Source organism: Chiloscyllium punctatum, chromosome 28 (genome assembly GCF_047496795.1).
Source record: "Chiloscyllium punctatum isolate Juve2018m chromosome 28, sChiPun1.3, whole genome shotgun sequence".
Classification (NCBI taxonomy): domain Eukaryota; kingdom Metazoa; phylum Chordata; class Chondrichthyes; order Orectolobiformes; family Hemiscylliidae; genus Chiloscyllium; species Chiloscyllium punctatum.
The window spans coordinates 6,260,935-6,286,998 of NC_092766.1; the positions used below are offsets into that span (position 1 = coordinate 6,260,935).

Here is a 26,064-nt window from a genome sequence, read left to right on the forward strand (position 1 = left end):
TCTTCATCTTTATTGATGCAGACCTCCGTTTAAGACCATGCATTAATCCTAAAGATAACCAACTAGTAATGGCCTGCTATTTTGAAAATATCCTATTTATTTCAACTAATTTGCATTCCAAGCAAATACCCCCAATCTTGAGAGTGCTGAAGTCATCCTCATTAAATCCACTATGCACGCTGTTGGTTACAATTCTAGAACGTTTTCTCAGCAAATCCAGTTTCCCTTTAATGTAGTTATTTGTTTTAAGCACCCAGTTAAAACATCCTTGTTAATAAAATGCAAGGTCATCATAGTCTGACTAGACCTTAGAGCTGCTCTGTGGTGATCATATTCATCACACCTCAGTCAAGGGGAGAGCTCTTCATGGTAACCTCAGTGAGTGTAGGATTGAACCCACACTGTAGACATCACTCTGGAATTCAAAACTAGCTAACTAGCCCCCATCCTTGTTGATAGCAGCATTTATGCTAAGGTGAGGGTTCGTGCAACACAGTGGTAGTGTCTATTCTCTGAGCCAGGAGATCTGGGTTCAATTCCACCTGCTGAACATCCCTGATCAGGTTGATTTGAAAATACCTTTACCCTAACCGGCTCACCTCTTTACACTGTCCCACTGATGTAGAAGAGCAAGGTTACACTTGCTACAATTCAGAGGATCTAACTAGAATCCTAAAGATGTAACAGGACAAAAAAAAACACATTGGCAGCACGTCCTCAACAGAATCAGGCCTACAGGATGAAAAAAAAATGCAATCTTTGCAGAATTAAAGCTATATACTATTTGTCGATACGGAAAGAGCTGCTTCAGTACTGTAAAATCTCACCATTACCCTTCAAGCTCAAAAGGATCTGCCTCCAGCAGTGTGTTGAGAATGCATGTTGGATTTGAGTGGCTGCCTGGTCCTCGATCTTGTCACCTATTCAGTTGCAATATTCACAGTTGTAACAGATGTAAAGATCTTCCATTATCTATGATCCCAATGGACCCAATCCCTTTCCATTTACTCCCACTGTGCATAATCCTAATGGAATCCAAACCCCTTCTTTATTATTTCAAATTATACACAATCCCCGTATATTCAAACTCGTGACCGTTATAACCAAACCCCTCGCCATTCACTCCCACTGTACACAAACCGCAATGGATCAAATCCCTTCTGTTCACTTGACACGATCCGAGTGAACCAAAACTTTTTCCATTCATTCCCAATGTACATCATCCCAAAGCATCCAAACCCCTTCCCACTCACTCCCATTGTCCCATTTCCAGCTACTAGTTTCCTGGACAAGGGAGCACCTGGAACAAGGAAGGAGAGAGAGAGAGATACAGACCAAAAATATAAAAGACAAAACAGCCACAAGCCTAGTTCCTGGCTGTCTGCTGTCCCAGCCCACCATGGTCTTCCGTGTTACAAACACTGGCACAGAGAGACATCAGGCAGAAGTCCATAAACTGCAGTCATTAATAAACTGTAATTATCAGTTCAGAAAGATACACATCTTCACAAAACCAGCATACATTTTAAACAAAAAAAAAGATAAAAAGGTGCATGTGAAGATAGGGAAAAAATAAATTAAAAGTCCACATTGATACCTAGTTAGAGGTGAGGTGAGGGAAGGCCAAAAAAACTAGATGCAAAAATTGATCCAAATCTATTCAAAATCCAGTTTATATGAAGTGGATTTAAGAGTCTGCAGGAGCAGGATACCCAGTACACGGGGCCTGGCAAGAGAAAGGATTTGCAGTATTTGTCCATGTGTGTACAGATGTATACTTGTATATACAGGGTTTTATTTTATAATAAGTATATGATCCAAGGTTCCGGCTGAAGCCCATTCGTGTCTCAGGGGAAGAGGCAGCTATCGATAAGATGGAGTTTTCCCAATCGGTGCAGCTTAAGTTGGTCCTGAAGCATGTGGCACCTGGCAAGGCTAGCCATCCTCTTTGGGTGGGGTATACCAGCCTGCGGGTACAAAAGTCAGAGTGCTAGATAGTTCTGGAAGACACTGCCTTCTCTCATTCTTCATATCAAACAGTGATCATCTTCATATCAAACAGCAGCACTGCCATTGTACAAGATCCCCAAGGGTAAAGAATACATTTCTCTTCTATTGTCCATAATCTCAATGGACCCAAACCCCTTGTGGTTCATTCCCATTGTATACAACCCGAATGGATCAAACCACTTTCCATTCACCCTCTTTGTACACAATCCCAAATGGATACAAAGCTCTTCCCATTCACTCCCACAGGCATGGCTGGTGTACATTGATTGATAACGTGCAGCAGCTCTCTACAGACAAAGCAGCTGAACACCAAAGCTTAAAGCCTCCCGATGCTTTTATTTTCCAGAGCCCCAATACAAACAGAGGCTGTGCATCAAGACCAAAATACCAGCAATGAGCTAAGGTCACCCACACCGGTTTATTTTACAGCTAACAGATGAGAGATCTGGGCTGGAATCCTAGCGGGACACAGGTGAAAGTACACTGTACTAACTCAGTGTGCCACCCAGTCTCAGTAATACAAGCCATTGTGCTGTAAATCATACGAACAGCTAGCAAATAAAGTAGACATTATTGCTGTTATGAACAGTCAGATCATATAGTGACAGACCTGATTCCACAAGTACACTCAGTATTGTATAGCAATACTCCTGTCTCCACAGTGTGCCAAATACCAATATTGCAAGGCTAAAAATAGGCTCTCCTCAGACCTAATCTAGAAATGAAGCACAGTGCATTATATACACTAGAAATGGACACTTGTATAATATCTTATAACATTAACTTTGCACCTTATGTCAGCCGTGCCTCAAAGCACTTTGCACAGTTCATTGTTTGTTGGAGCACAGTGACAATGATGTGGGGAATTCCCACAACGAGAGGTGATTGACACTTGGCGAACTGTGTTTCAGCTACATGCCCCAACCCCAACCCCAACCAATTGAATTCCCACAGGACTTTGAACATCCAGAAGAGCCACTGGGAACGGTCACAGTGTCCAGCATCTCCTGTAGAAGAATGGTACACCTCTGACACTCTGCACACCTTCAGCTGTAATTTCACACCAAGACAATGAGTTCACAAGGCCCAAGTATTGGGTGAAGACAAACAGGCCTGGCAATGGTGTAGTGATATCGTTAGTGAATGAGTAATCCAAAGACCCAGGCAACGTTCTGGGGACCTGGGTTTAAAATCCCATAGTGGCAAAACAAAAGTCTGACAATGACCACAAAACTATTTTCATAAAAAACCTGCCTGGTATTAACACGCTTCAGGGAAAGCAATTTGCTGTCCTTATTTCATGACTTGTACGACCTAGCACAGGTTTGGTGGGCTGAAGGGCCTGTCCCTGTGCGGTGTTGTCCTTTGACTCCAGATGCACAGAAATGTGGATCTTCTGAAATGCAAACCGTCATCTCCCAGCCTGTACACAACCTCATCACCTCAGGGGATCTCCCACCCACAGCTTCCAACCTCAAAAATTCGAGAATCCCGCACTGCCCAGTTCTACCTCCTACCCAAGGTCCACAAGCCTAACCACCCCGGCCGACCTAATCACCTCAGCCTGCTCTTTCCCCACCGAATTCATCTCCACATACTTCGATACTGTCCTATCACCCCTGGTCCAGGAACGCCCTACACCACCTCCAAGATTTCTGTTTCCCTGGCACTCCCCCCCACCAATGCCTCATCTTCACTATGGACATCCAAATCCTATACACTTCCATCCACCTTGACCAGGGTCTCCAAGCCCTCTGTTTCTTCCTTTCTTGACATCCCTACCAGTACCCTTCCGCTGACATTTGTTTGACTGAACTGGTCCTCACCCTCAACAACTTCTCCTTCAAATCCTCCTCCAGACGAAAGGGATAGCCATGGGCACCCGCGTGGGCCCCAGTATGCCAGTCTCTTTGTCGGCTATGTGGAACAGTCTATCTTCCGCAGTTACACTAGCGCCACTCCCCAGTTTTTCCTCCGCTACATTGATAACTGCATCGGCACCACCTCACGCTCCCATGAGGAGGCTGAACAGTTCATCAATTTCACCAACACATTCCACCCCGACCACCTCTGACAGCTCTCTCCCCTTCCTGGACCTCTCCATCGCCAATGACGACCGACTCATTGACATTTTCTACAAAGCCACCGACTCCCACAGCTACTTGGATTACACCTCCTCCCACCCTGCCTCCTGCAAAATTGCTATCTCCTATTCCCGATTACTCCACCTCTGCTCCCAGGAGGACCAATTCCACTACAGAACACATCAGATAGCCTCCCTCTTTAAAGACTGCAATTTCCCCTCCCACGTGGTTGATGATGACCTTCAGCACATCTCATCCACTTCCCGCACCCCATCCCTCCAACCGCAACAAGAATAGACCCAAGTCCTCACCTTCCACCCCACCAAACTCCGCATAATCCCATCGTTCTCCACCATTTATGCCACCAGAGATACATTTCCCTCCCCAACTCTATTCGCTTTCTGTAAAAACCGTTCCCTTGCAACTAACTTGTCAACCACCCTCCCTCCCCTCCTGGCACCTTCCCCTGCCACCACAGGAATTGCAAAACCTGCACCTACACCTTCCCCCTCACCTCCATCCAAGGCCCCAAAGGAGCCTTCCACATCCAAAGTTTCACCCGCACTTCCACACATCATTTACTCTCCATTGCTCCCGATGCGGTCTCCTCTATGTTGCCTACTCGCAGAGTGCTTCAGAGAATATCTCCAGGACACCCACACCAACCAACCCCACTGCCCTGTGGCCGGACACTTCAACTCTCCCTCACGTTCTGCAGAGGACATGCAAGTTCTGGGCCTCCTCCATAGCCATTCCCTTACCACCCAACGCCTGGAGGAAGAACGCCTCATCTTCTGCCTCGGGACACTCCAACCCCATGGCATCAATGGGGACTTCATCAGTTTCCTTATTTCCCCTCCCCCACCTTATCCCAGTTCCAACCTTCCAGCTCAGCACTGTCCTCATCCATCCATCTTCCTTCCCACCTATCTGCACCCACACCTCCAACCTATCACCTTTAACCCCACCTCCATCCACCTCTTGCACTCTCAGCTAACTTCAGCCCCCCAGCCCTACCCCCCCTTGGCATTTATTGGTCCACCCAAGAGGCTCCCAGCCTCATTCCTGATGAAGGGCTTTTGCCCGAAATGTCAGTTTTCCTGCTCCTCGGATGCTGCCCTGACCTGCAGTGCTTTTCCAGCACCACTCTCTCGACTACCTTCTGAAATGGCCCAACAAGCATCAACTACTACAAAGTCAAACACAAAGGGTTGAAATTTTACAGAGCACTTGGCATTGACTGAGGCACCAATGACAACGGCCAGTTCAGCCCTTCAGGTCTTATTAACGTCCGGGAGCTGGTGCAAAACTGGAAGAACAGTCCGACACACCAATGAAACCCAACATGTCCAGTGTACACTTGATTATCAAAGTAAGGGGAGACGTCACCAGCAGTGCCATCAAGCAACACTGACTTGGCAATAACCTGCTCGTCGATTCCCAGTTTGGGTCTGTCAGGACCACTGAGCTCCTGACCTCATTACAGCCTCGGTTCAAAGATGGAGAAAAGAGTTGAATTCCAGAGGGGAGCCTGAAACCCATGGCATCAGATCTTACAACGTTCCAGCCATACTATCACTGTCCCTGGGTATCTGCTTCTTCACGTTGTTCATGTCAAATAATGCTTGGAGGAAGCATGGAGGGTCTCAAGGGCAAAGAACATACTGTGGGTGGGGGGGGGCCTCAGTGTCCACCATCAAGAGTGGCTCAGCAACAGCTGATACGCTGGGGGAACCAATAAAATGGAAAAACATTAACTGACCTCATTCTTGCTGAGCTGCTTCCTGCAGATACATCATTGGGGTGACCACTGCACGCTGCCATTGTGGAGACAAAGTTCATATTGAGAAAACCCTCCACGTGCAGCACCATCACCATCCTAAATGGCACAGATTTCCAACAGATGGAGCAGCTCCAGACTGGGATCCGCGCAGCAGTGCAGGGCCCTCAACAACTGGATTGTACTCCCAACATAATCTGCAATCTCACGACCTAGCGTATCCTCCACTCAGCCACCACCATCAAGCTGGGAAATTAACCCTGGTTCAGCGGGGAGTTCAGAGGACACATTGGGAACAGCAGCAGGCTGCGCCAAAAATGAAGTGTCAACCTGGTGGTGTTACAACACAGGGCGAAAGGCAGAAGCAGCAACTGTTAGTGAACAGAGCAATTCCACAAGCTGCAGATCAGATCCAAACTGCAGTCATTCACCAGTTGTGAATGCTGGTGAACAGTTAAACAACTCACTGCAGGAGGCAGTTCACAAGTACCTCTATGAGGGGAAGGCTAGCGCAATATTGCACAAGATAAGGCTGAAGCATTTGTACCAGTCGACAGCCAGAAGTGGCGAGTGGATGGTCCATCTCAGCCTCCTTCCAAAGTCCCTAGCATCACAGGTGCCAGCCTTCAGCCAATTGATATCAAGTAATGGCTGAAGACATCTGATAGGGCAAAGACTCTTCCAATAAGACTGAAGATTTGTGCACAAGAACTTGTCACACCCCTAGCCAAGCTGTTTCAGTACATCAACCACACTGCCATCTGCTTGAAATAGCAGATAGTTGCTTGGTATGTCCTGTACACACAAAAGGGCTTTTGCCCGAAACGTCGATTTCGAAGCTACTTGGATGCTGCCTGAACTGCTGTGCTCTTCCAGCACCACTAATCCAGAATCTGTACCCACAAAGCCAAGACAAATGCAACCTATCAATTACTGCCCCAGTCTACACTCGATTATCAAAGTCAGGGGAGGTGTCACCAGCAGTGCTATCAAACAGCATTGACTTAGCAATAGCCTGCTGATAGAATCCAAACTGGGAATCACCCAGGACCACTATTCTCCTGATTTCATGACAACCTTGGTTCAAAGATGAGGAGAGAGGAGAGTGACAGAGGTGAGGAGAGAGGAGAGTGACAGAGGTGAGGAGAGAGGAGAGTGACAGAGGTGAGGAGAGAGGAGAGTGACAGAGGTGAGGAGAGAGGAGAGTGACAGAGGTGAGGAGAGAGGAGAGTGACAGAGGTGAGGAGAGAGGAGAGTGACAGAGGTGAGGAGAGAGGAGAGTGACAGAGGTGAGGAGAGAGGAGAGTGACAGAGGTGAGGAGAGAGGAGAGTGACAGAGGTGAGGAGAGAGGAGAGTGACAGAGGTGAGGAGAGAGGAGAGTGACAGAGGTGAGGAGAGAGGAGAGTGACAGAGGTGAGGAGAGAGGAGAGTGACAGAGGTGAGGAGAGAGGAGAGTGACAGCCCTTGCATTCAACTGAGTGTGGCATCAAAGCTGCATTATCAAAACTGGGATCAATGAAAATCAGGGCATTCATTCCGAACAATAAAAGGGAGATGATTGCACTTGTTCGACATCAGTCATCTCAGCTCCAGGACATCTCTGCAAGAGTCCCTTGAAGTAGTGTCCTAAAACAAACCATCTTCACCTGTCTCAGCATCGACCTTTCCTCCTTCATAAGGTCAGGAGTGGGAGTGTTCATCATCATTCGCAACTTACTAGTTACTGAAGCAGTCCATGACCAAATGGAGCAGGAACCAGACAGTAACCAAGAAGATTCGCACCAGGGAAGTGCCAGATAATGATCAGCTCCAACAAGTGAGCACCTAACCATCACTCCTTGACAGTCACGTGAATTACCCCCTGAACCTCCCCACTATCAACATCTTGGAGATTACCATTGACTTAAACAGGACTGGCCATATAAATACAGTGGCTTCAAGAGCAGGTCAGAGATGGGAATACTGCAGCGAGTAACTCCCCTCCAGTCTCCCCAGATCCTGCCCACCTTTAACAAGGTACAATTTAAGGACAGCGGTGCCGAGCTTCAGGACAAAACAGCTTACTTGATTGGTATCCTAGTGTACCAGCTTGAACGTTCACTCCCTCCATTCAGTGCTCATTGGTAGTAGTGTGTACCATCTAAAGAGGCACTGCAGGAATTCACCATCTTCCAAACCCATGACTGCTAACCCCTAAAGGACAATGGCAGCAGATACACAGGAACATTCCCCTCGAGACTGATTACTAAACTGAGTGATCTCGGACTAAGCCCCACCCTCTGCAACTGGATCCTCAGTTTCCTGACCCACAGGCCACAATCAGTGAAGATTGGGGACAATATTTCATCCTCATTAACACACAACACTGGAACCCCCCCAGGAGTGTGTACTCAGCCCCCTACTGTACTCACTGTATACCCATGACTACGTTACCAAATACTAGACTAATGCCATTTACAAGTTCACTGATGACACCACCATTGTCAGTCGAATTTCAGATGGTGATGAAACAGACTACAGACAGGAGGTGGAAGACCTGGAAAAATGGGGTGCACTGAGAACAACCTAGCTCTCAATGCTGACAAAACCAAGGAACTCATTATTGACTTACGGCAGGATGTTACTCATGCCCCCCCTACACATTAACAGCACAGATGTGGAACGAGTGGAGAGTGTCAAGCTCCTGGGAGTGGTCATCTACAACAAGCTTTCTTGGATTCTTCATGTGGACGCACTGGTTACAACGGCCCAAAATCATCATTTCTTCCTTCGGCAGCTGAGGAAATTTGGCATGATGACGAATACCCTCGCCAACTTTTATAGGTGCGCCATTGAGAGCATTCTGTCTGGATGTATCACTACCTGGTTATGGCAACTGTCCCATTCAAGATCGGAGATGGTTACAGAGAGTGGTGAACTCGGCCCGGACAATCACAAAGGCCAACCTCCCATCTATAGAATCCATCTACTAGACCCACTGTCAAGGAAAGGCCGCCAGCATTCTCAAAGGTCCATCCCACCCTGGCAATGTTTTTCTACAACCTCTATCGTCGGGGAGAAGGTACAGAAACCTGAACACACGTACCAGCCAGTTTCGAAACAGTTTCTACCCTGCTGTTGTTAGAATACTGAATGGACTCACAAACTCTTCACATTCGCCTGTATCTGTTTTTGATTTTGCTGCTGGTGACCTATTATTTACTGTCTATGTGACTTATCTCTGTGATCTGCCTGTATTGCTCACAAGACAAAGCTTTTCACTGTGCCTCGGTACACGTTCAACTCAACTCAACAATCCTCCCCACCTCTAAAAATCCTCCTCCAAGCCAACCTTGACTTGGAAATATATTGCTGTTCCTTCCAGGTCCCAAACAGGACTGTGGGGGTGACGACAGCAGTTCAAGACAGCAGCTCACCACAACCACCTTCTCAATGGCAACTAGCAACGTGCAATAAATGCTGGCCCAGCGAGCAACACCCATATGGAGTTTTGTTTTTATTTAAGAGGTGCTGTGAAGTCTGCTCCAGTGAACTACACCCTCCCGATACAAAAGGTTTTCCTGGACTCTGAACTGTTAAGTTGGGGGAGGTATGGCCAGCTGTAGGACCAGTTATCTTTTTTTTACCCTCACTGGCTAGACCAGCATTTCCTGCTCATCCCTAATTGCCCAGAGGGCCGTTCAGAGTCAACCACGTTGCTGTGGGGCTGGAGTCACACGTAGGCCAGACCAGGTAAGGACAGCAGATTCCTTTCTCAAAAGGACATTAAGGGAACCAGGCTGGTTTTTCCGACAATCGACAATGGGTTGACGGTCATCATCAGACTCAATTCCAGATTTTTTTTTCGTTTTTCCAAAATTGAATTTAAATTCCGCCACGTACCAAGGTAAATTCAAACCCGGAACATTCTCGGGTCTCTGGATGTACAGTCTAGCGATAATACCGTCACCATCCCTTGCCGAAAAACGTACATGAGTACACAGAAACCTCAAAAAGGAAAAACAAAAATGAGGGGGGGGGTATGGAAAGGACAGAGTTTGAACTGCATAGACCTTGATTACAATTTGTCTGTAATTCATACCGTTTTTCTCGTGAATCTGAACCAGTGATTTGTAGGACTGCTGGGCCCGAGTGAGGCTATATTGCGACTAGAAAAAAAAAGCAGAGGTTATGGTTTGTTAAAAAAAAACAGACCTGCATTGCTGTAGCACCTTTCATAACCCTGGATATTCTATTGCACCCAAGAGCTAGCAAGGTTTTTTGTTTTGAAAAAAAAAGTAGTCACTGTCGAAGAGATAACTTTCACACAGCAAGATCCTGCACTGATAACGAGCTGGTAATCTGTTGGCGACATGGGGTTCAATACTGGTGCCAGGGAGAACCTAGCCTGCTCTTCAGAATATTGATGAGTGGCTCCTCAAAATCAACTCGAGGGCAGATGGTTTCAATTGTTCATCTGAAAGACCATCTTGTGCTGACATTTCGATGCCCTCTGGGTACTGCTGCCTGCTGAGTAACTTGTGGTTGCTGTAGTACTGAGACGATGATAACAGCCTGGGGTTTCCGAGGTCCCTGGCGCGAGTCCTGAAACTGGGGCCGATAGAGACTCCACGAGCAAGGAGAGCACACACATAATTAAACACACACACACACGGGGACTATGGAGGAAACATACTCCATGACACAGGAGTCTACAGCAGCTAGAAGCAGGAGTCACAGACTTGGGGCACAGTCGGCTGTTTAGGACGGAGATAAGAAAACACTTCTTCACTCATGGCGTAATTCTCTACCACAGAAGGCTGGATCATGGAGAATATTTTACAGAGTTAAAAATCACACAACCCCAGGTTTAATTGGAAGCACTAGCTTTCGGAGCGCTGCTCCTTCATTAGGTGGTTGGGATTATACCAAATAAACCTGTTGGACTAAAAACTGGTGTTGTGAGATTTTTAACTTTGTACACCCCAGTCCAACACTGGTATCTCCAAAATCAGTATTATATTAAAAAAATGATAAATCGCTTGCCTTCATTGGAAGGAGCATTGAGCATAAGGGTACACAAGTTATGCTGCAGCTTTATCGAACTTTAGATTAGATTACTTACAGTGTGGAAACAGGCCCTTCGGCCCAACAAGTCCACACCGCCCCGCTGAAGCGCAACCCACCCATACCCCTAACCTACACTACGGGCAATTTAACATGGTCAATTCACCTGACCTGCACATCTTTGGACTGTGGGAGGAAACCGGAGCACCCGGAGGAAACCCACGCAGTCACGGGGAGAACGTGCAAACTCCACACAGTCTTTAGTTAGACCACCCTTGGAATATTGCGTACAGTTCCAGAAGGAGGATGATGCTTTAGAGAGGGTACAGAAAAGGTTTACCGGGATGCTGCCTGGTAGGGGGGGGGGGGTGGATTTTAGCGATGAAGCGAGGTTGGATAGACTGGGTTTCACTGGAACACAGGAGGTTGAGGGGACGGCCTGATAGAAGTTTGAGAGATTGTGGACAGCAATGGATACAGTGGGAAGTATGAGGCTTTTCCCCATGGGTGGGGGGGTCAATGATGAGGGGAGACACAGGGTCGAGGTGCGGGGGAAGTGGTGGGAAGAGAGGGAGATGTGAGAGGCAAGTCTTTCACACAAAAGTGGGGGGGGGGGGTGAGTGCTTGGAACATGTTGCCAGAGGATGCAGACACAACAGCAGCGTTTAAAAAGGCATGAACAGGAAGGAAATAGGGGATACAGATCCTGTAGATGGAGGCAGTTTTAGTAGGGAAGAGATAAATGGGTCAGCGCAGGCTTGGAGGGCTGAAGGGCCTGTTCCTGCGTTGTATTGTTCTTATATGGGGTATGGAGGGAAAACAGGAATATGGCAGTGAGACAGAGGATCAGCCATGATCCTACTGAAGGGTAGTGGGGACTCAAAGGGCTGAATGGCCTATTCCCACTCCCCATTCCTATGGATGGTTAGCTGTTCAACTCACTTGAAGTGCCTGGATAGAGGGGGTAAATACCTTGTGATATGAAAGACATGGACTCTTAACATTCCTTATTACTGTGAAGACAGACACCCCTCCAAACACAATGGATGTCACCTGGCTTTCCCCCACCCCACTCCGAGCACAGCTCACCTTATTGGCTCCAAACTGAATTCTTGCTTTTCCTTTCACCAGCGTTGCACTAATCTGCATAATGACGGACTCGATAGAGTAAGCACTACTCCAGCCCTGGGGTGGGGAAGAGGGACCGTTGATAGGCAAAACAAAAACACAACGTAAGAGGTTAGTCTGGTGTAACTCAGACAGAGACACACGCACACACACAGTCTCTTGGAGAAGTGGGGAGGCAGAGACACAGTGGTTCCTGTGCTGTGGAACAAGATGATCACAGGACAGGGTAACTACTCTGCACGCAAGTTTGAGAGAACTGAACCTTACTCGGGATCTGGTAATAATCACGTGTGGGGCGGGGTCTCTTAGAATTCAGTTGTCCCTTGTAGAATAGGACAGGGCAGCAGATCACATCAAGCCCACATGACAGACTGAAGCTCCCAGCATAGTCCCACCCCCACCTTCAGATCAGGCAGATAAAGGATCAGGCTGAACGGTGATGCCTACCAAAGCCAAATACCCCTCAACCTGGCCAGGGCAGAGATGGTGCTGTTGGATCTAACCAGGCAGGAGCTATTGCCCTGCAGGATGCAGTACTCCGAGGTAGTAAAAAGGCAGTCGTGGTCATTCTAACTGGAGACACAACGCAGCGGGAGTTCAAATCCAAAAATGGCCAGTGGGATTGGATTTATTGATTCAAGTGAAAGTCATTAAAGAAAGCCTTTTAATTAAGGCATCGATATCCTCCAGAGCCAAATCTGCCCCTTTCAGTGCCCAAACTGCATGCTCAAGTTTCCTGCCAAAATCGCTTTGTTGGAACAAATTTACCTCTTAGTACAGGAACAGCACAGAAACTCTTATGAAGGAGTAATTGGATTGGTGGGTGGAGGTGTGCCTGATCGTACAAGATCGCAGCACTTTGTTTCAATTCAGAATGGTCACACAGGCCTGTACTGGCTCTCTGAACGAGCCCTGAGCAGGTTGAGTGGAACGGCAGAGACCTGACGGGGGCGAATTCTGAATCCCGCCAGAACCGGTTGGGACTCACAAAAGGGTTTCCCCAGTTGAACAGCCTCCATCTTGCTCACCTGTTTTGTCAGGAGCTCCATGCAAATTGCACCTCCTCCAAGGACGTAGCTGTGGAAAAAGAAAAAAAAAAGTCAGTGAGGGCTGAGATATTGTGCAGGGAAGCGCAGAATCAGAACTGGAAGGGGGGGGGTTGGTGAACCCTCAAGCCCAGCCCCTTGCTCGGCAGGATTGTGGTTGATCAGAGTGCGGCCTCTACTCCCAAGTAAGAAGATACTCATTAACCATTAACCGCCTTGAAGTTGACGTCCAAATTTAGGAGGTCAATCAGGCCCCGCCTCCTTACCTCCCCCTCTTAAAGGCTGTCCCATCACTTCCTTCAGAACTGTCTCCTGTGTACATTGTTTTTACAGAGTGTTTGGAAGCTTGCACAACAAGAATCCACAAATCTCCAAGGGTGGTCAGAGTGGGACTCATGTTCTTCTTCCTCCCTGTCTCTAACCAACACAGGATCCTCAAATCAGAGCTCCTCTCTCAACCCTTCTGTTAGGCCTGTGGGAAATTCAGTATCCATCTGAACAGGAATTTTAGTTCAACGCTTTAACTGAACATCATCCCCGACAATGCATGTGTAGCAACCAAAAAAAAACCCCAGAAATCACTAGAGAAACTCATCAGGTCTGGTAGCATCCGTGGAGAGAGAAAGCAGAGAGTCAACATTTCAAATCCAGTGATCCTTCATAAATTCCTGAGAAAACATACTGGGCTCCAAACATTAAACACTCTCTCTCTCTCCCCACAGATGCTGCCAGACCCACTGAGTTTCTCCAGCGATTTCTGGGGGTTTTCTTTTGGATTGTTTCAGATTTTCAGTATCCACAGTTCTTTGCTTGACTTTAAAGCTCTTGAATGAGTAAACTTTGGAGCAGTGGGATTGGATTTATTTACAATTCATATCAAATGATTTGGCCGATAAGATTAAATGCAATGTTTCCAAAGTTTGCAGAAGGCTCAAAGCTGGGCGGGAGTGAACTGTAAGGGGTTGCAAAGACACTGAGGAGATTTGGACAGGCTACGAGAGTAGACAAAAATTTGGCAGATGGAGCCATGGGAGACCATCCACTTTATTTGGAAAACAAAAGCATTTCTTAAGTAGAGGAAGGCTAGGAAGTACAGGACTTCAGAAGGAGCTGGGGTGCCCTTGTTCGGGAGCCACTGAAAAGGTAACTTACAGGCACAGCAAGTCACGAAGAAGGTAATAAAGGATAACATCCCATTTACAAGAGGATGTGAGGACAGGAGTGAATTAGTTAGAGCTATAGTTAGAGCCTTGGTGAGACCATACCTGGAGAACGGAGTACAGTTTTGGCTCATCGGGATATTTCCTTTGGTTTGTTTTATTTGGGGGCGGGGCGGTGCTCAGAATCAGGGACGGAGAAGAGTACGAATTTCTTCACTCAGGCCGTGGTGAGGAATTCTCTCTCCCAAGGGGCTGTGGAGGTTCAGTCAGTCATTGAAGATGATCAAAACATGGAGGTTAATGGATTTCTACATGTCAAAAATATGCAGGGATAGAGCAGGGGAACAAAAACAAAAATGTTGTTGAAATGAAAGATTGACTGGGATTTCCTCTACGGTTGTATCTCCTCTACGGTTTCGTTGGAAAGCTGCGCAGCTTGTGGTGCGTTTGAACTGGAGACTGGCAATTCCTCACAACGCAGGCCAGAGCAGCAGCAAAGTATCACGTGGCTTGTTTGCGGCCTCCATTTCCTGCTGGGACTATCGCTCATCAAAACACTCAATTTCTAACAGAGATTTACAGGAAAAACACAACAGCAACTGGCGTTACTCACCCTCCACTCAGAACTGGAGAAACGACTCTTACAAAGGGTGGGTCAAAAGGAAAATTATCCTAGGGGGCAAAAAAAAGGTAGTCGTCAGATACTGAGCCCATACTGCAATTTCAAAATAAGAATATTAAATTTCATAACTCCCAATTCCCACTCCTTCTCCCCCTTTACTGACTGTCTCCACCCACAACCCCATGTAGACCGTCTCTCACCCAACCCACAGCCCAGTGGACATTTCCCCCCCCCCACCCCTCAAAACCATGGACAAACCCACACCAATACCCTGTGTTGTCCCCCTCTCTGTGCCCTCCCCCCCACAGCACTCCCTAGTCCTGTCACAGCCTGCAAGCTCCCTCGCTAGCAGCCCCCTTCCCGGTACTCACTTTAAAAGAGAAATTTAACAAAATAAAGTCGATGCCTTCTTTCTCGTGAAGGATCTGGAGGTCATTATGCAAAGCGCTGTCTTGGTCAACTCTACGAGCAAAAACAGCAAAACGTTAGTCAAGGAGACTAGGAGGGCAACCTTTACAATCCTCAGTTGCTACCATAACGCCCATTCCCCAATACAGTTACAGCCTACCCAAGCTCACTCTGTCCTTTTGGACATACTGAGCCACTGCAGCCATCAGGGGTAGACAATTCCAAAAGATTCACCACCCTCCCAGTGAGGACATTCCTCCTTGTCTCAGTTGGGGATTACTCAGCCCCTTATCCTCCCGCAGGGAGGTGGATTGCTAACCAGCTCCTGGCTTCTGCGTCAAACACTTTCAGAATCTTGCACGTTTCCACGAGACCATCTCTCTCTTCCAAACTTAAAAAAAAGAGAATACAGGTCCACTCTAACAGGACAGCCCTCTCATTCTCGGGTGTCTCAACACAGCTTGACAAGATCTCTTTTGATCTTTACAGTGCGACCCCATACCATTTTCAGTTCACCCCCCCCGCCCCCTGTGGTCCCCAACATCCCAGCACTGGCCAATCTTGTTGAGCTTAACAATGAAGCCAACCCGAACAGAATCAGAGGTTGTCCATTGAAGACGGAGATGAAGAGGAACTCCTTCTCTCTGAGGGGAGTGGAGCCTGTGAAATTCTTCTTCATTACAGAGGGCTATCAAGGCTGGGTCATTCGGTATATTTGAGGCAGAGATGTTTTTAAATCAGTAAGCGGTGAAATTGAGGGTTATTTGGGGAGGCAAAAAAGTGAGGACTGCAGATGCTGGAAATCAAAGTCTAGATTAGAGCGGTGCTGGAAAAGCACAGCAGGTCAGGTAGCATTCAAGGTTATGGGGGGGGGGGGGGGGGGGAGGGGTAAGGCTGGAGAACGGCGCCGAGGATGATCTCAGACTTGATGGGCCGATGACTCCCACTTCTGCTCCTATGTGGGTCACGTGACCAAGATGAGGGGGACAGGAAAATGAGAGAGGGTATGATAAATGGGTGAGAGTGGGGGATCGTGGAGATACCTCAGGACGTTGCCTGGGTTGGAGTGTTTCAGCCATGACAGAGATTGCACAGTGAACACCGGGGGGGGTGGGGGACACTTGAATGAGATGTACAGGACCCTGAGGACCATAGATAGGACCTTCTCCCCCTTCAGCAGAGCGATCGGTCAGCACTGGGCATAGACTTAAGGTAAACAAAGGGGCTGAAAGTTTAAAAGAGGATGAAGAGGGCAGTGGTATCTGGGACACATGCCTGAAAAGGGTGGAAGAGGCTGGATTCATCACAATATTTAAGAATTAACTTGAAATAGCCTTGGGGCAATTGCTGAATATTGAGACAAGAATGTACAGATGCTTGACAACTGGCAGGTAGTGATACAGTGACGCAAAAGGCCTCTTTTAATGTCTCAAAGCTCAGCTATTACCACTACCCCTCTCTTCAGTGTAAACGGGACATAAATTACCTCACAATCGCAAAACAGAACCACTCACAGAGAGTCACTTACTTGAGAATCTTTACGTTCCAGTCATATAGACTGTCATTGACGAGTTCAACTGCGTAGTTTCCTATTGACCAGAGAGACAAGTCAATCAGCACACTTTCATACAATCCCTACAGTGTGGGAAGCAGGCCATTTGGCTCACTGACCCTCCGAAGAGCATCTAATGCAGACCTACTCCCAACTCAGCCTGCACAGTCCTGGGCAATTCCAGCATGGCCAATCCACCCTTGATCTGCACACCTTTGGGCTGCAGGAGGAAACCGGAGCACCCACAAGAAACCCACACAGACACGGGGTGGGGGAAAGAACGTGCAAACTCCACACAGGCAGTCACCAGAGGCTGTAACCGAACCCAGGTTTCCTGGTGCTGTAAGCCAGCAGTGATCCACTACGTCACCTCAGTGCTTGGTCAAAGGGGTGGTCTCAATGGGAAAAAGCTTTGAGTCTTCAGTGAACTGCCAGACTCTCTCACCACCCCTAAACTCTTTAATCTTCTGCGTTTATTCAGGTGCCAGTTCGAACCCTGTGACTTCACAAGTAATGGCTATTCCCCATTAGCAATGCCTGTTTAGATAGCAGCGGGGTGATTATTATATCAATCCTGTCCGCAGCTGACCCCTTCCACTTCTAATTACTTTTATCTAACCACGTGGTCAGAGTTTAGTGCCCAATCCTAAATGCTCTTTGTTACGACATGCCCTTTGCTAATTTAAACCATCAGTACCGAAAAGATTTACCCCATGGTCTAATCTGTTAAAATTACAGGAGGCAAAGAACTATCCTAGAGGTCACTACTTAAAGTAAAAATTAACAACTTTATTCTTTAAGTCCAACAGAGAATATTAAAACAAACAGCTATTTCTCTTAAACCTATCTTTTACCTCCGACTCGACAATACTAGTCCGATAAAACATCCCAATTTAAGATTTACAAGAAGAAAATCATGTTTCAAACCCAGTCAGTTTTGCAGATTCTCCTCTGTAGATTCTCTCCAGGTCAGCCTCAGTGTTCTGCTGCACACTGCCCACAGACAACTACCCTTCAGACAGTTCTTGAAGCTAACAGTCTACAGTGGTTGGTCTTTGGCAGTTCTCCCCTTAACTGTTCAAAATGTCCTGTCTTATACCCCCAAAACATTGGATCCTTTCACTGGTTTTAATATTATCGAAATACTAAATTCAAATTTGGTTGGGTTTTGGTATCTTGGGTCATAATTTAAACTGATTGGCCGAATGCGAATTTGTTTTCCTTTCATGGCAACCCAGTTGCTGCTATTTGTCTTGACCCAAGTGTTACATTGCTCCCTCATTCAGGACTCTCTGTGCTTTGTCGGTCCTTGCTAGCTTTTCAACTCTCTTAAAAAGGTACAGTACACCTTCATAACACCCTGAACGCTTGACCATTGAGACTGTGGATCTGCGGTCACAGGGTCATACAATAATACAGCACGGAAACAGACCCTTCTGACCAATCAGTCCATGATGACCCATGTGCCCAAACTAAACTGGTCTTATAGAGGTTTATAAAATCAGGAGGGGAATAGATAGCGTAAATAGGCTTTTCCCTGGGGTGGGGCAAATCCAAAACTAGAGGTCATAGGTTTAGGGTGAGAGGGGAAAGCTATAAAAAGGGACCTCAGGGGAGTGTTTTCCACACAGAGGGTGGTGCGTGTATAGAATGAGCTGGCAGAGGTAGTGGTGGGGGCTGGTACAATTACAGCATTTAAAAGGCATCAGGATGGGTATATGAATAGGAAGGGTTTAGAGGGATACGGGCCAAGTGCTGGCAAATGGGACTAGATTAGGTTAGGATGTCTGGTTGGCGTGGACAGGTCAGACCGAATGGTCTGTTTCTGTGCTGTATATCTCGATGACTCTAGTCCCACCTGCCTGCTCCTGGCCGATATCCCTCCAAACCTTTCCTATTCTAAGTGTTTTTTTTTGGAAAAAACATTGTCGCCGTGTCCTCGTCCACCATTTTCTCAGAAAGTTCATGCCACACAGGAACCATCCTCTGTGTAAAATAAATCTGCCCCTCGTGTAAAAACCTCTCTCCTCTCACATCTGCCAGAATGTTCCCAGGGGTCCAGGCTAATGCTCTGGGGGTCACCGGTTCAAATCCCAACACAGAAGACTTCATTTCAGGTGGGTGGTTTTTCTCCTCCCACACTCCTTTTATAATTCCAGTTTCTTCTCAAGAAAAAAAAATTCACTTTAAATTCCACCAGCTGCCATGACGGGGTCCCCACAGCATTAGCCTGGGCCCCTTGGGACAGTGCCATTGGTGTGACTGTTCCTAAAGCACCTCAGGGAATCTTAAAGTAGTGCCTACCAATGAAATACATTTTAAGTGTTGTCACTGTCTTGGACACAGCAAGTTCCCACTAAAAGAGACATGGTGACCAATCACGTTGATTGTGGGACACATTTTATAGAATCCCTACACAGTGTAAAAGCAGGCCATTCAGCCCATCGAGTTTGCACACCACTCCACAGCATGAGGAACTGCAATCATTCGCTTCACACCAAAAGGAGCTTGGGGGGGGTGTGGCGAATGATACTTAGCAAGTTGGAAAGGGGTGCACAGAGTCTTTTTTTTTAAAAATGCATTCAAGGATTGAGAGTATAGCTGGCTGGGTCAGTATTTATTGCCCATCTCCAATTGTCCCTGGAGAAGATAATGGAATATGAATATGAATATATTTTATATGTATATTATATATATATAATATATATAAAGTCTGCGTGGCCTTCTAGAAGATGCTGTCTGAAAGGAGTCACTGCAGTGCACCTTGTAGATATACACACTGCTGCGACTGAGTGGTGGAGGGTGTGGATGTGGTGCCAGTGATGTTGGCTGCTTTGTCCTGGATGGTGTTGAGCCTTTTGAGTATATAATCGAAAGAAAGACAAAGGCAGCACAACACATGTGGGAGAAGCAGTCCCTGCAGATTGCCCTTGATGCCACTCTTGGAAATAGATCACTGGGTCAAACTACTGGAATTTCCTCCCTAAGTTCCTACACCATAGAGACGGCAGCAGTTCACCACCACCTTCGCAAGGGACACTTAGAGGCAGGGAATAAAGACTAGCACAGGCAGTGACCCCACATCCTTTGAATAATTTTTGTTGCAAAATTCCTGTATTGCAGATGACACTTAAATTGGTGGTTATAGTGGTGGACAATGAAGGTGGTCATCTAAGACTACAAAGAGATCTTGATCAATTGGGTCAGTAGGCTGAGGAGGGGAAAAGATGGAATTTAATTTGGATAAGTGCAAGGCATTGCATTTTGATTAGATTAGATTACTTACACAGTCCACAAGTCCACACCGCCCCGCTGAAGCGCAACCCACCCATACCCCTACATCTACATTTACCCCTTACCTAACACTACGGGCAATTTAGCATGGCCAATTCACCTGACCTGCACATCTTTGGACTATGGGAGGAAACCGGAGCACCCGGAGGAAACTCACGCAGACACGAGGGGAGAACGTGCAAACTCCACACAGTCAGTCGCCTGAGGCGGGAATTGAACCCGGGTCTCTGGCGCTGGGAGGCAGCAGTGCTAACCACCGTGCCGCCCACAAAACAAACAAGGACAGATTATGCAGTTTAATGTGAAAAAGTGAGAGCTTGTTCACTTTGGAAGGAGTAACAGGAATGCAGAATACTGGGCTAATGATAAAACTCTTGCGGTGTATATGAACAGAGATCTCGGTGTCCAGGTGCATAAATCCCTGGAAGTTCCCACCCAGGTTGATGAGGTTGTTAAGGTGGCATACGGTGTGTTGGAGTTTATTGGTCGGGGCGGGGATTGGGTTTCGGAGCCACGAGGTCGGGCTTCAGCTGTACAAGACACTGGTGCGACCACACCTGGAGTAATGCATGCAGTTCTGGTCACCGCGTTATAGCAAGGGTGTGGAAGCTTTGGAAAGGGTTCAGAGGAGATTTACCGGGATGTTGCCTGGTATGGAAGGAAGGTCTTACGAGGAAAGGCTGAGGGAACGAAGGCTGTTTTCGTTGGAGAGAAGATGGTTGAGAGGTGACTTCATCGAGATGCATAAGATCATCAGAGGGTTAGATAGGGTCGATAGTAAAAGCGTCTTTCCTTGGATGATGAAAGCTAACATGAGCGGACATAGCTTTAAATTAAGGAGTGATAGATTTAAGACAGATATCAGCGGTAATATCTTCAGAGTAGTAGGGGAGTGGAATGGCCTGCCTGAAACAGTAGGAAACTCACTGACGCTAAGGGCATTGGACATACACAGATAGTAATGTACAGTGTAGGTTAGATGGGCATCAGATTAATCTCACAGGTCAGTGCAACACAGAGGGCTGATGGGCCTGTACTACTACGCTGCAATGTTCTATGTTCAAGCACTTACACAGTTAACGATAGGGCCCTGGGTAATGTTGTAGAACTGAGATACCTAGGGGTTCAGGTACATAATCCTTTAAAGTCTGCATCACAGAGAGTCAGGGTGGTTAAGGTGGCATTTAGTACGCTTATTCTAGGAGCTGGGACGTCATGTCCAGGACATTGGTGAGGCCTCTTCTGGAGTACTGTACTCTTTGGGAATACTCACTTCTGATCATCCTGCTACAAGGAGGAATGTATTAAAACTGGAGAGAGAGTTTGGAAAAGATTCACCAGGATGCTGCCAGGAATGGAGGGTTTGAGATATAAAAATAGACTGGATAGGCTGGGATTTTGTTTTCCACTCGAGTGTAGGAATCTGAGGGATGACCTCATAGAGGTTTATAAAATCATGAGGGCATGTATAAGATGAGTGACAAGGGACTTTTCCCTCAGGTGGGGGGGAAAAAAAAAGTTCAAAACTAGAGGCCATTTTGTTTAAAGAGAGAGGAGAAAGATTGGAGGACGTGAGGGAGAATATTTTTACACAAAGAGTGGTTTATGTATGAAACAAAGTTCCGACATTTAAAAAAGACATTTGGATAAATCCATGAACAGGAAAAACGTTTGGAGGGATACGGGTCGAGCGCAGGCAGGTGGGATGAGTTTAGTTTGGGAATATGATTGGTGTGGACTGGCCTGTTTCCATACCGTACGTCTCTGTAACCCTAAAGACAAAGTCCTGGGCTCACAACAAACAGTTTAGTCGATGGAAACTCCTTACCTGCTTTAAAACTCTCTGACCGATAAATATCCCGGAGCTCTTTCATTAGTCGGTCAGTGGCCTGAACAGAACCTGACACTGCCCCCTGCAAGAACAACAAGCAGTATCCAAGTCAGCAACGAAACGTTTAATTTTATCAACATGACCATGATTCAACACTTAGAGCATTCCCTCCTCCACTCCCCCCCTCTCCCTCACATTGCCATATTTCTCTTCAGTTCGGAGCTGGTTTGTTACTGCCTCCTGCTGGCCACTTCTCTCCCTCGTTGCCGACAAGAACTTGCGCTTGTGTTGCATGCTCAGTACAAGAAACCTGTAAGGGACCTTGTCAGAAGCCAAGTCAGGCTTGTTCAGTACATCACTTGAGATGTTAGGGACAGGCGTCCAAAAGCTGGGTCTGACGGACAAGGAGGGAGGGGGAAGAGAGGGGTTTAGGGAGACAATTCTGGATCATGTGATCTCCTGGAGGCAGGGCCACCATTGGGAACCAGGGGAAATGCATAAGAGGCCAGAGGTGGGAGTGCAGGGATCTGACTGTGTTAGATTAGATTCTCCTACAGTATGGAAACAGGCCCTTTGGCCCAACAAGTCCACACCAACTCTCCGAAGAGTAGCCCACCCAGACCCCATTTCCCCTCCGACTAATGCACCTAACACGATGGGCAGTTTTAGCATGGCCAATTCACCCGTGGGAATCTTTGTGACTGTGGGAGGAAACCGGAGCACCCGGAGGGAACCCACGCAGACACGGGGAAGAATGTGCAAACTCCACCCAGACAGTCGCCCCCCGAGGCTGGGACCCTGGTGCTGTGAGGCAGCAGTGCCCAACCACTGAGTCACCGTGCTGCCCCCTCATGGAATGTGTTGGAATGACGTGCACACAGTCAGAAAGCACACGACACCAGGTTATAGTCCAACAGGTTTATTTGAAATGGCAGGAGGTGCACTGAAGGGATAGAAGCTGCGTAAACACATGGGGGGGGGGGGGGAGAGAAGATAAGTGGTGGTGGAATCTAAGCCCTACCCCCCCCCCACCATCACCTCTGCCCAAAAGGGTGCCAATCGTCTCAGTGGGCAGAAGTGGTCTCCCGGCGCCCAAACCGTGCAATGCCAGCAGGAACAGGAGTTTGGCACCTTGCCACTCTGCTTTGACTCAGCACTAAACCACAGCTGCCTTTAAAGAGCTGACACACACCGGTAACCGAATGGAACAGTTACACTCGAGGGCCACACTAACTCCCGGCAGTTCAGTCGAGTCCCCTACAGACACGTACATTTAGATAATCTTGCCTCTGGTTCCTCTTGATCTTCTCCAAGATAGCCAGGTTCTCCTTCCCAATGCCTTCGTCTTCCGATTTCTTGCCCTCTGCAGGCTCTTCCTCCTTCATTTCATAATGATCCAAGTCCTCGTTGTCCTGTGGGAGCAGATGAAGAGTGGTTAGCCCGTGACAGATAGTCTCAGTACAACCACCTTCAAGTTTTCGGCCTATACCTCCCCCACCCCCACTCCCCCCAGCCACCAATATCTGTCCACTCCCTGGCAAGCATTACACCATTCGGGTAACAGGCCCCTCTGCTCCACGTCAGCCCCCAGTTCCTCTCCCCCTTGGGCATTTATGTAGCTTCTACCCCTTCAATGCACCTCTGCCAATGGCCTTGACCATTTCTGGCTCCACATTTCCCACCCAGCCAGAGCTTCCTGGAGCAGGGAAGAGGTTTCTTCTGAATTCATGGCTGGAGTTATTAGCTACTCGTCTGATGGACGCCCTCCCTGGCTCCAGTATCCCCGTACATGTGGGAACATCTGTGGATGTCCCCAGGTAAAAAAGGGCTAGACTGAAGAAACTCACCTCTGCCATCTCCTCATCCTCTTCCTCTGACGTCACGTCATCCCGGGTGCTCTGAAAGCAAAGGAGAGAGACGAGAGAGAGACGAGAGAGAGACGAGAGAGAGACGAGAGAGAGAGACGAGAGAGAGAGACGAGAGAGAGAGACGAGAGAGAGAGACGAGAGAGAGAGACGAGAGAGAGAGACGAGAGAGAGAGACGAGAGAGAGAGACGAGAGAGAGAGACGAGAGAGAGAGACGAGAGAGAGAGACGAGAGAGAGAGACGAGAGAGAGAGACGAGAGAGAGAGACGAGAGAGAGAGACGAGAGAGAGAGACGAGAGAGAGAGACGAGAGAGAGAGACGAGAGAGAGAGACGAGAGAGAGAGACGAGAGAGAGAGACGAGAGAGAGAGACGAGAGAGAGAGACGAGAGAGAGAGACGAGAGAGAGACGAGAGAGAGAGACGAGAGAGAGAGAGAGAGAGAGACGAGAGAGAGAGAGAGAGAGAGACGAGAGAGAGAGAGAGACGAGAGAGAGAGAGAGACGAGAGAGAGAGAGAGAGACGAGAGAGAGAGAGAGACGAGAGAGAGAGAGAGACGAGAGAGAGAGAGAGACGAGAGAGAGAGAGAGACGAGAGAGAGAGAGAGACGAGAGAGAGAGAGAGACGAGAGAGAGAGAGAGACGAGAGAGAGAGAGAGAGAGACGAGAGAGAGAGAGAGACGAGAGAGAGAGAGAGACGAGAGAGAGAGAGAGACGAGAGAGAGAGAGAGACGAGAGAGACGAGAGAGAGAGAGACACGAGAGAGAGAGAGAGACGAGAGAGAGAGAGAGAGACGAGAGAGAGAGAGAGAGACGAGAGAGAGAGAGAGAGACGAGAGAGAGAGAGACACAGAGAGAGAGAGAGACACGAGAGAGAGAGAGACACGAGAGAGAGAGAGACACGAGAGAGAGAGAGACACGAGAGAGAGAGAGACACGAGAGAGAGAGAGACACGAGAGAGAGAGAGACACGAGAGAGAGAGAGACACGAGAGAGAGAGAGACACGAGAGAGAGAGAGACACGAGAGAGAGAGAGACACGAGAGAGAGAGAGACACGAGAGAGAGAGAGACACGAGAGAGAGAGAGACACGAGAGAGAGAGAGACACGAGAGAGAGAGAGACACACGAGAAGAGAGAGAGAGACACGAGAGAGAGAGAGAGACACGAGAGAGAGAGAGAGACACGAGAGAGAGAGAGAGACACGAGAGAGAGAGAGAGACACGAGAGAGAGAGAGAGAGACACGAGAGAGAGAGAGAGAGACACGAGAGAGAGAGAGAGAGACACGAGAGAGAGAGAGAGAGACACGAGAGAGAGAGAGAGAGACGAGAGAGAGAGAGAGAGAGACACGAGAGAGAGAGAGAGAGACACGAGAGAGAGAGAGAGAGACGAGAGAGAGAGAGAGAGAGACGAGAGAGAGAGAGAGAGAGACGAGAGAGAGAGAGAGACGAGAGAGAGAGAGACACGAGAGAGAGAGAGAGAGACACGAGAGAGAGAGAGAGAGAGACGAGAGAGAGAGAGAGAGAGACGAGAGAGAGAGAGAGAGAGACGAGAGAGAGAGACGAGAGAGAGAGAGAGACGAGAGAGAGAGACGAGAGACGAGAGACGAGAGAGAGAGACGAGAGAGAGAGAGAGACGAGAGAGAGAGACGAGAGACGAGAGAGAGAGAGAGAGACGAGAGAGAGAGAGAGACGAGAGAGAGAGAGACACGAGAGAGAGAGAGAGAGAGAGACACGAGAGAGAGAGAGAGAGAGACGAGAGAGAGAGAGAGAGAGACGAGAGAGAGAGAGAGAGAGACGAGAGAGAGAGACGAGAGAGAGAGAGAGACGAGAGAGAGAGACGAGAGACGAGAGACGAGAGAGAGAGACGAGAGAGAGAGAGAGACGAGAGAGAGAGACGAGAGACGAGAGAGAGAGACGAGAGACGAGAGAGAGAGACGAGAGAGAGAGAGAGACGAGAGAGAGAGAGAGACGAGAGAGAGAGAGAGACGAGAGAGAGAGAGAGACGAGAGAGAGAGAGAGACGAGAGAGAGAGAGAGACGAGAGAGAGAGAGAGACGAGAGAGAGAGAGAGACGAGAGAGAGAGAGAGACGAGAGAGAGAGAGAGACGAGAGAGAGAGAGAGACGAGAGAGAGAGAGAGACGAGAGAGAGAGAGAGACGAGAGAGAGAGAGAGACGAGAGAGAGAGAGAGAGACGAGAGAGAGAGAGAGACGAGAGAGAGAGAGAGACGAGAGAGAGAGAGA

The 26,064-nt window shown here is 48.0% G+C and overlaps 1 protein-coding gene across 2 annotated transcripts in view; it reads right to left on the minus strand.

The window, feature by feature from the left end:
- Positions 1-1,457: 1,457 nt before the first annotated feature.
- LOC140453936 (ubiquitin-conjugating enzyme E2 Q1) overlaps positions 1,458-26,064 on the minus strand; it is a 49,951-nt gene continuing 25,344 nt past the window's right edge. The window contains exons 4-14 of one of the 2 annotated variants that reach the window (XM_072548796.1): positions 23,810-23,860; positions 23,234-23,374; positions 21,960-22,044; positions 16,814-16,874; positions 15,249-15,339; positions 14,869-14,927; positions 13,078-13,126; positions 12,011-12,106; positions 9,957-10,023; positions 9,758-9,862; positions 1,458-1,967 (exon numbers count right to left, since the gene is read on the minus strand). In XM_072548796.1, coding sequence (XP_072404897.1) covers positions 9,768-9,862; positions 9,957-10,023; positions 12,011-12,106; positions 13,078-13,126; positions 14,869-14,927; positions 15,249-15,339; positions 16,814-16,874; positions 21,960-22,044; positions 23,234-23,374; positions 23,810-23,860 — 795 coding nt within the window. In that variant the 3' untranslated portion in view covers positions 1,458-1,967; positions 9,758-9,767. The remainder of the gene's footprint in view (positions 1,968-9,757; positions 9,863-9,956; positions 10,024-12,010; positions 12,107-13,077; positions 13,127-14,868; positions 14,928-15,248; positions 15,340-16,813; positions 16,875-21,959; positions 22,045-23,233; positions 23,375-23,809; positions 23,861-26,064) is intronic. The other variant, XM_072548797.1, reaches the window with a different exon arrangement.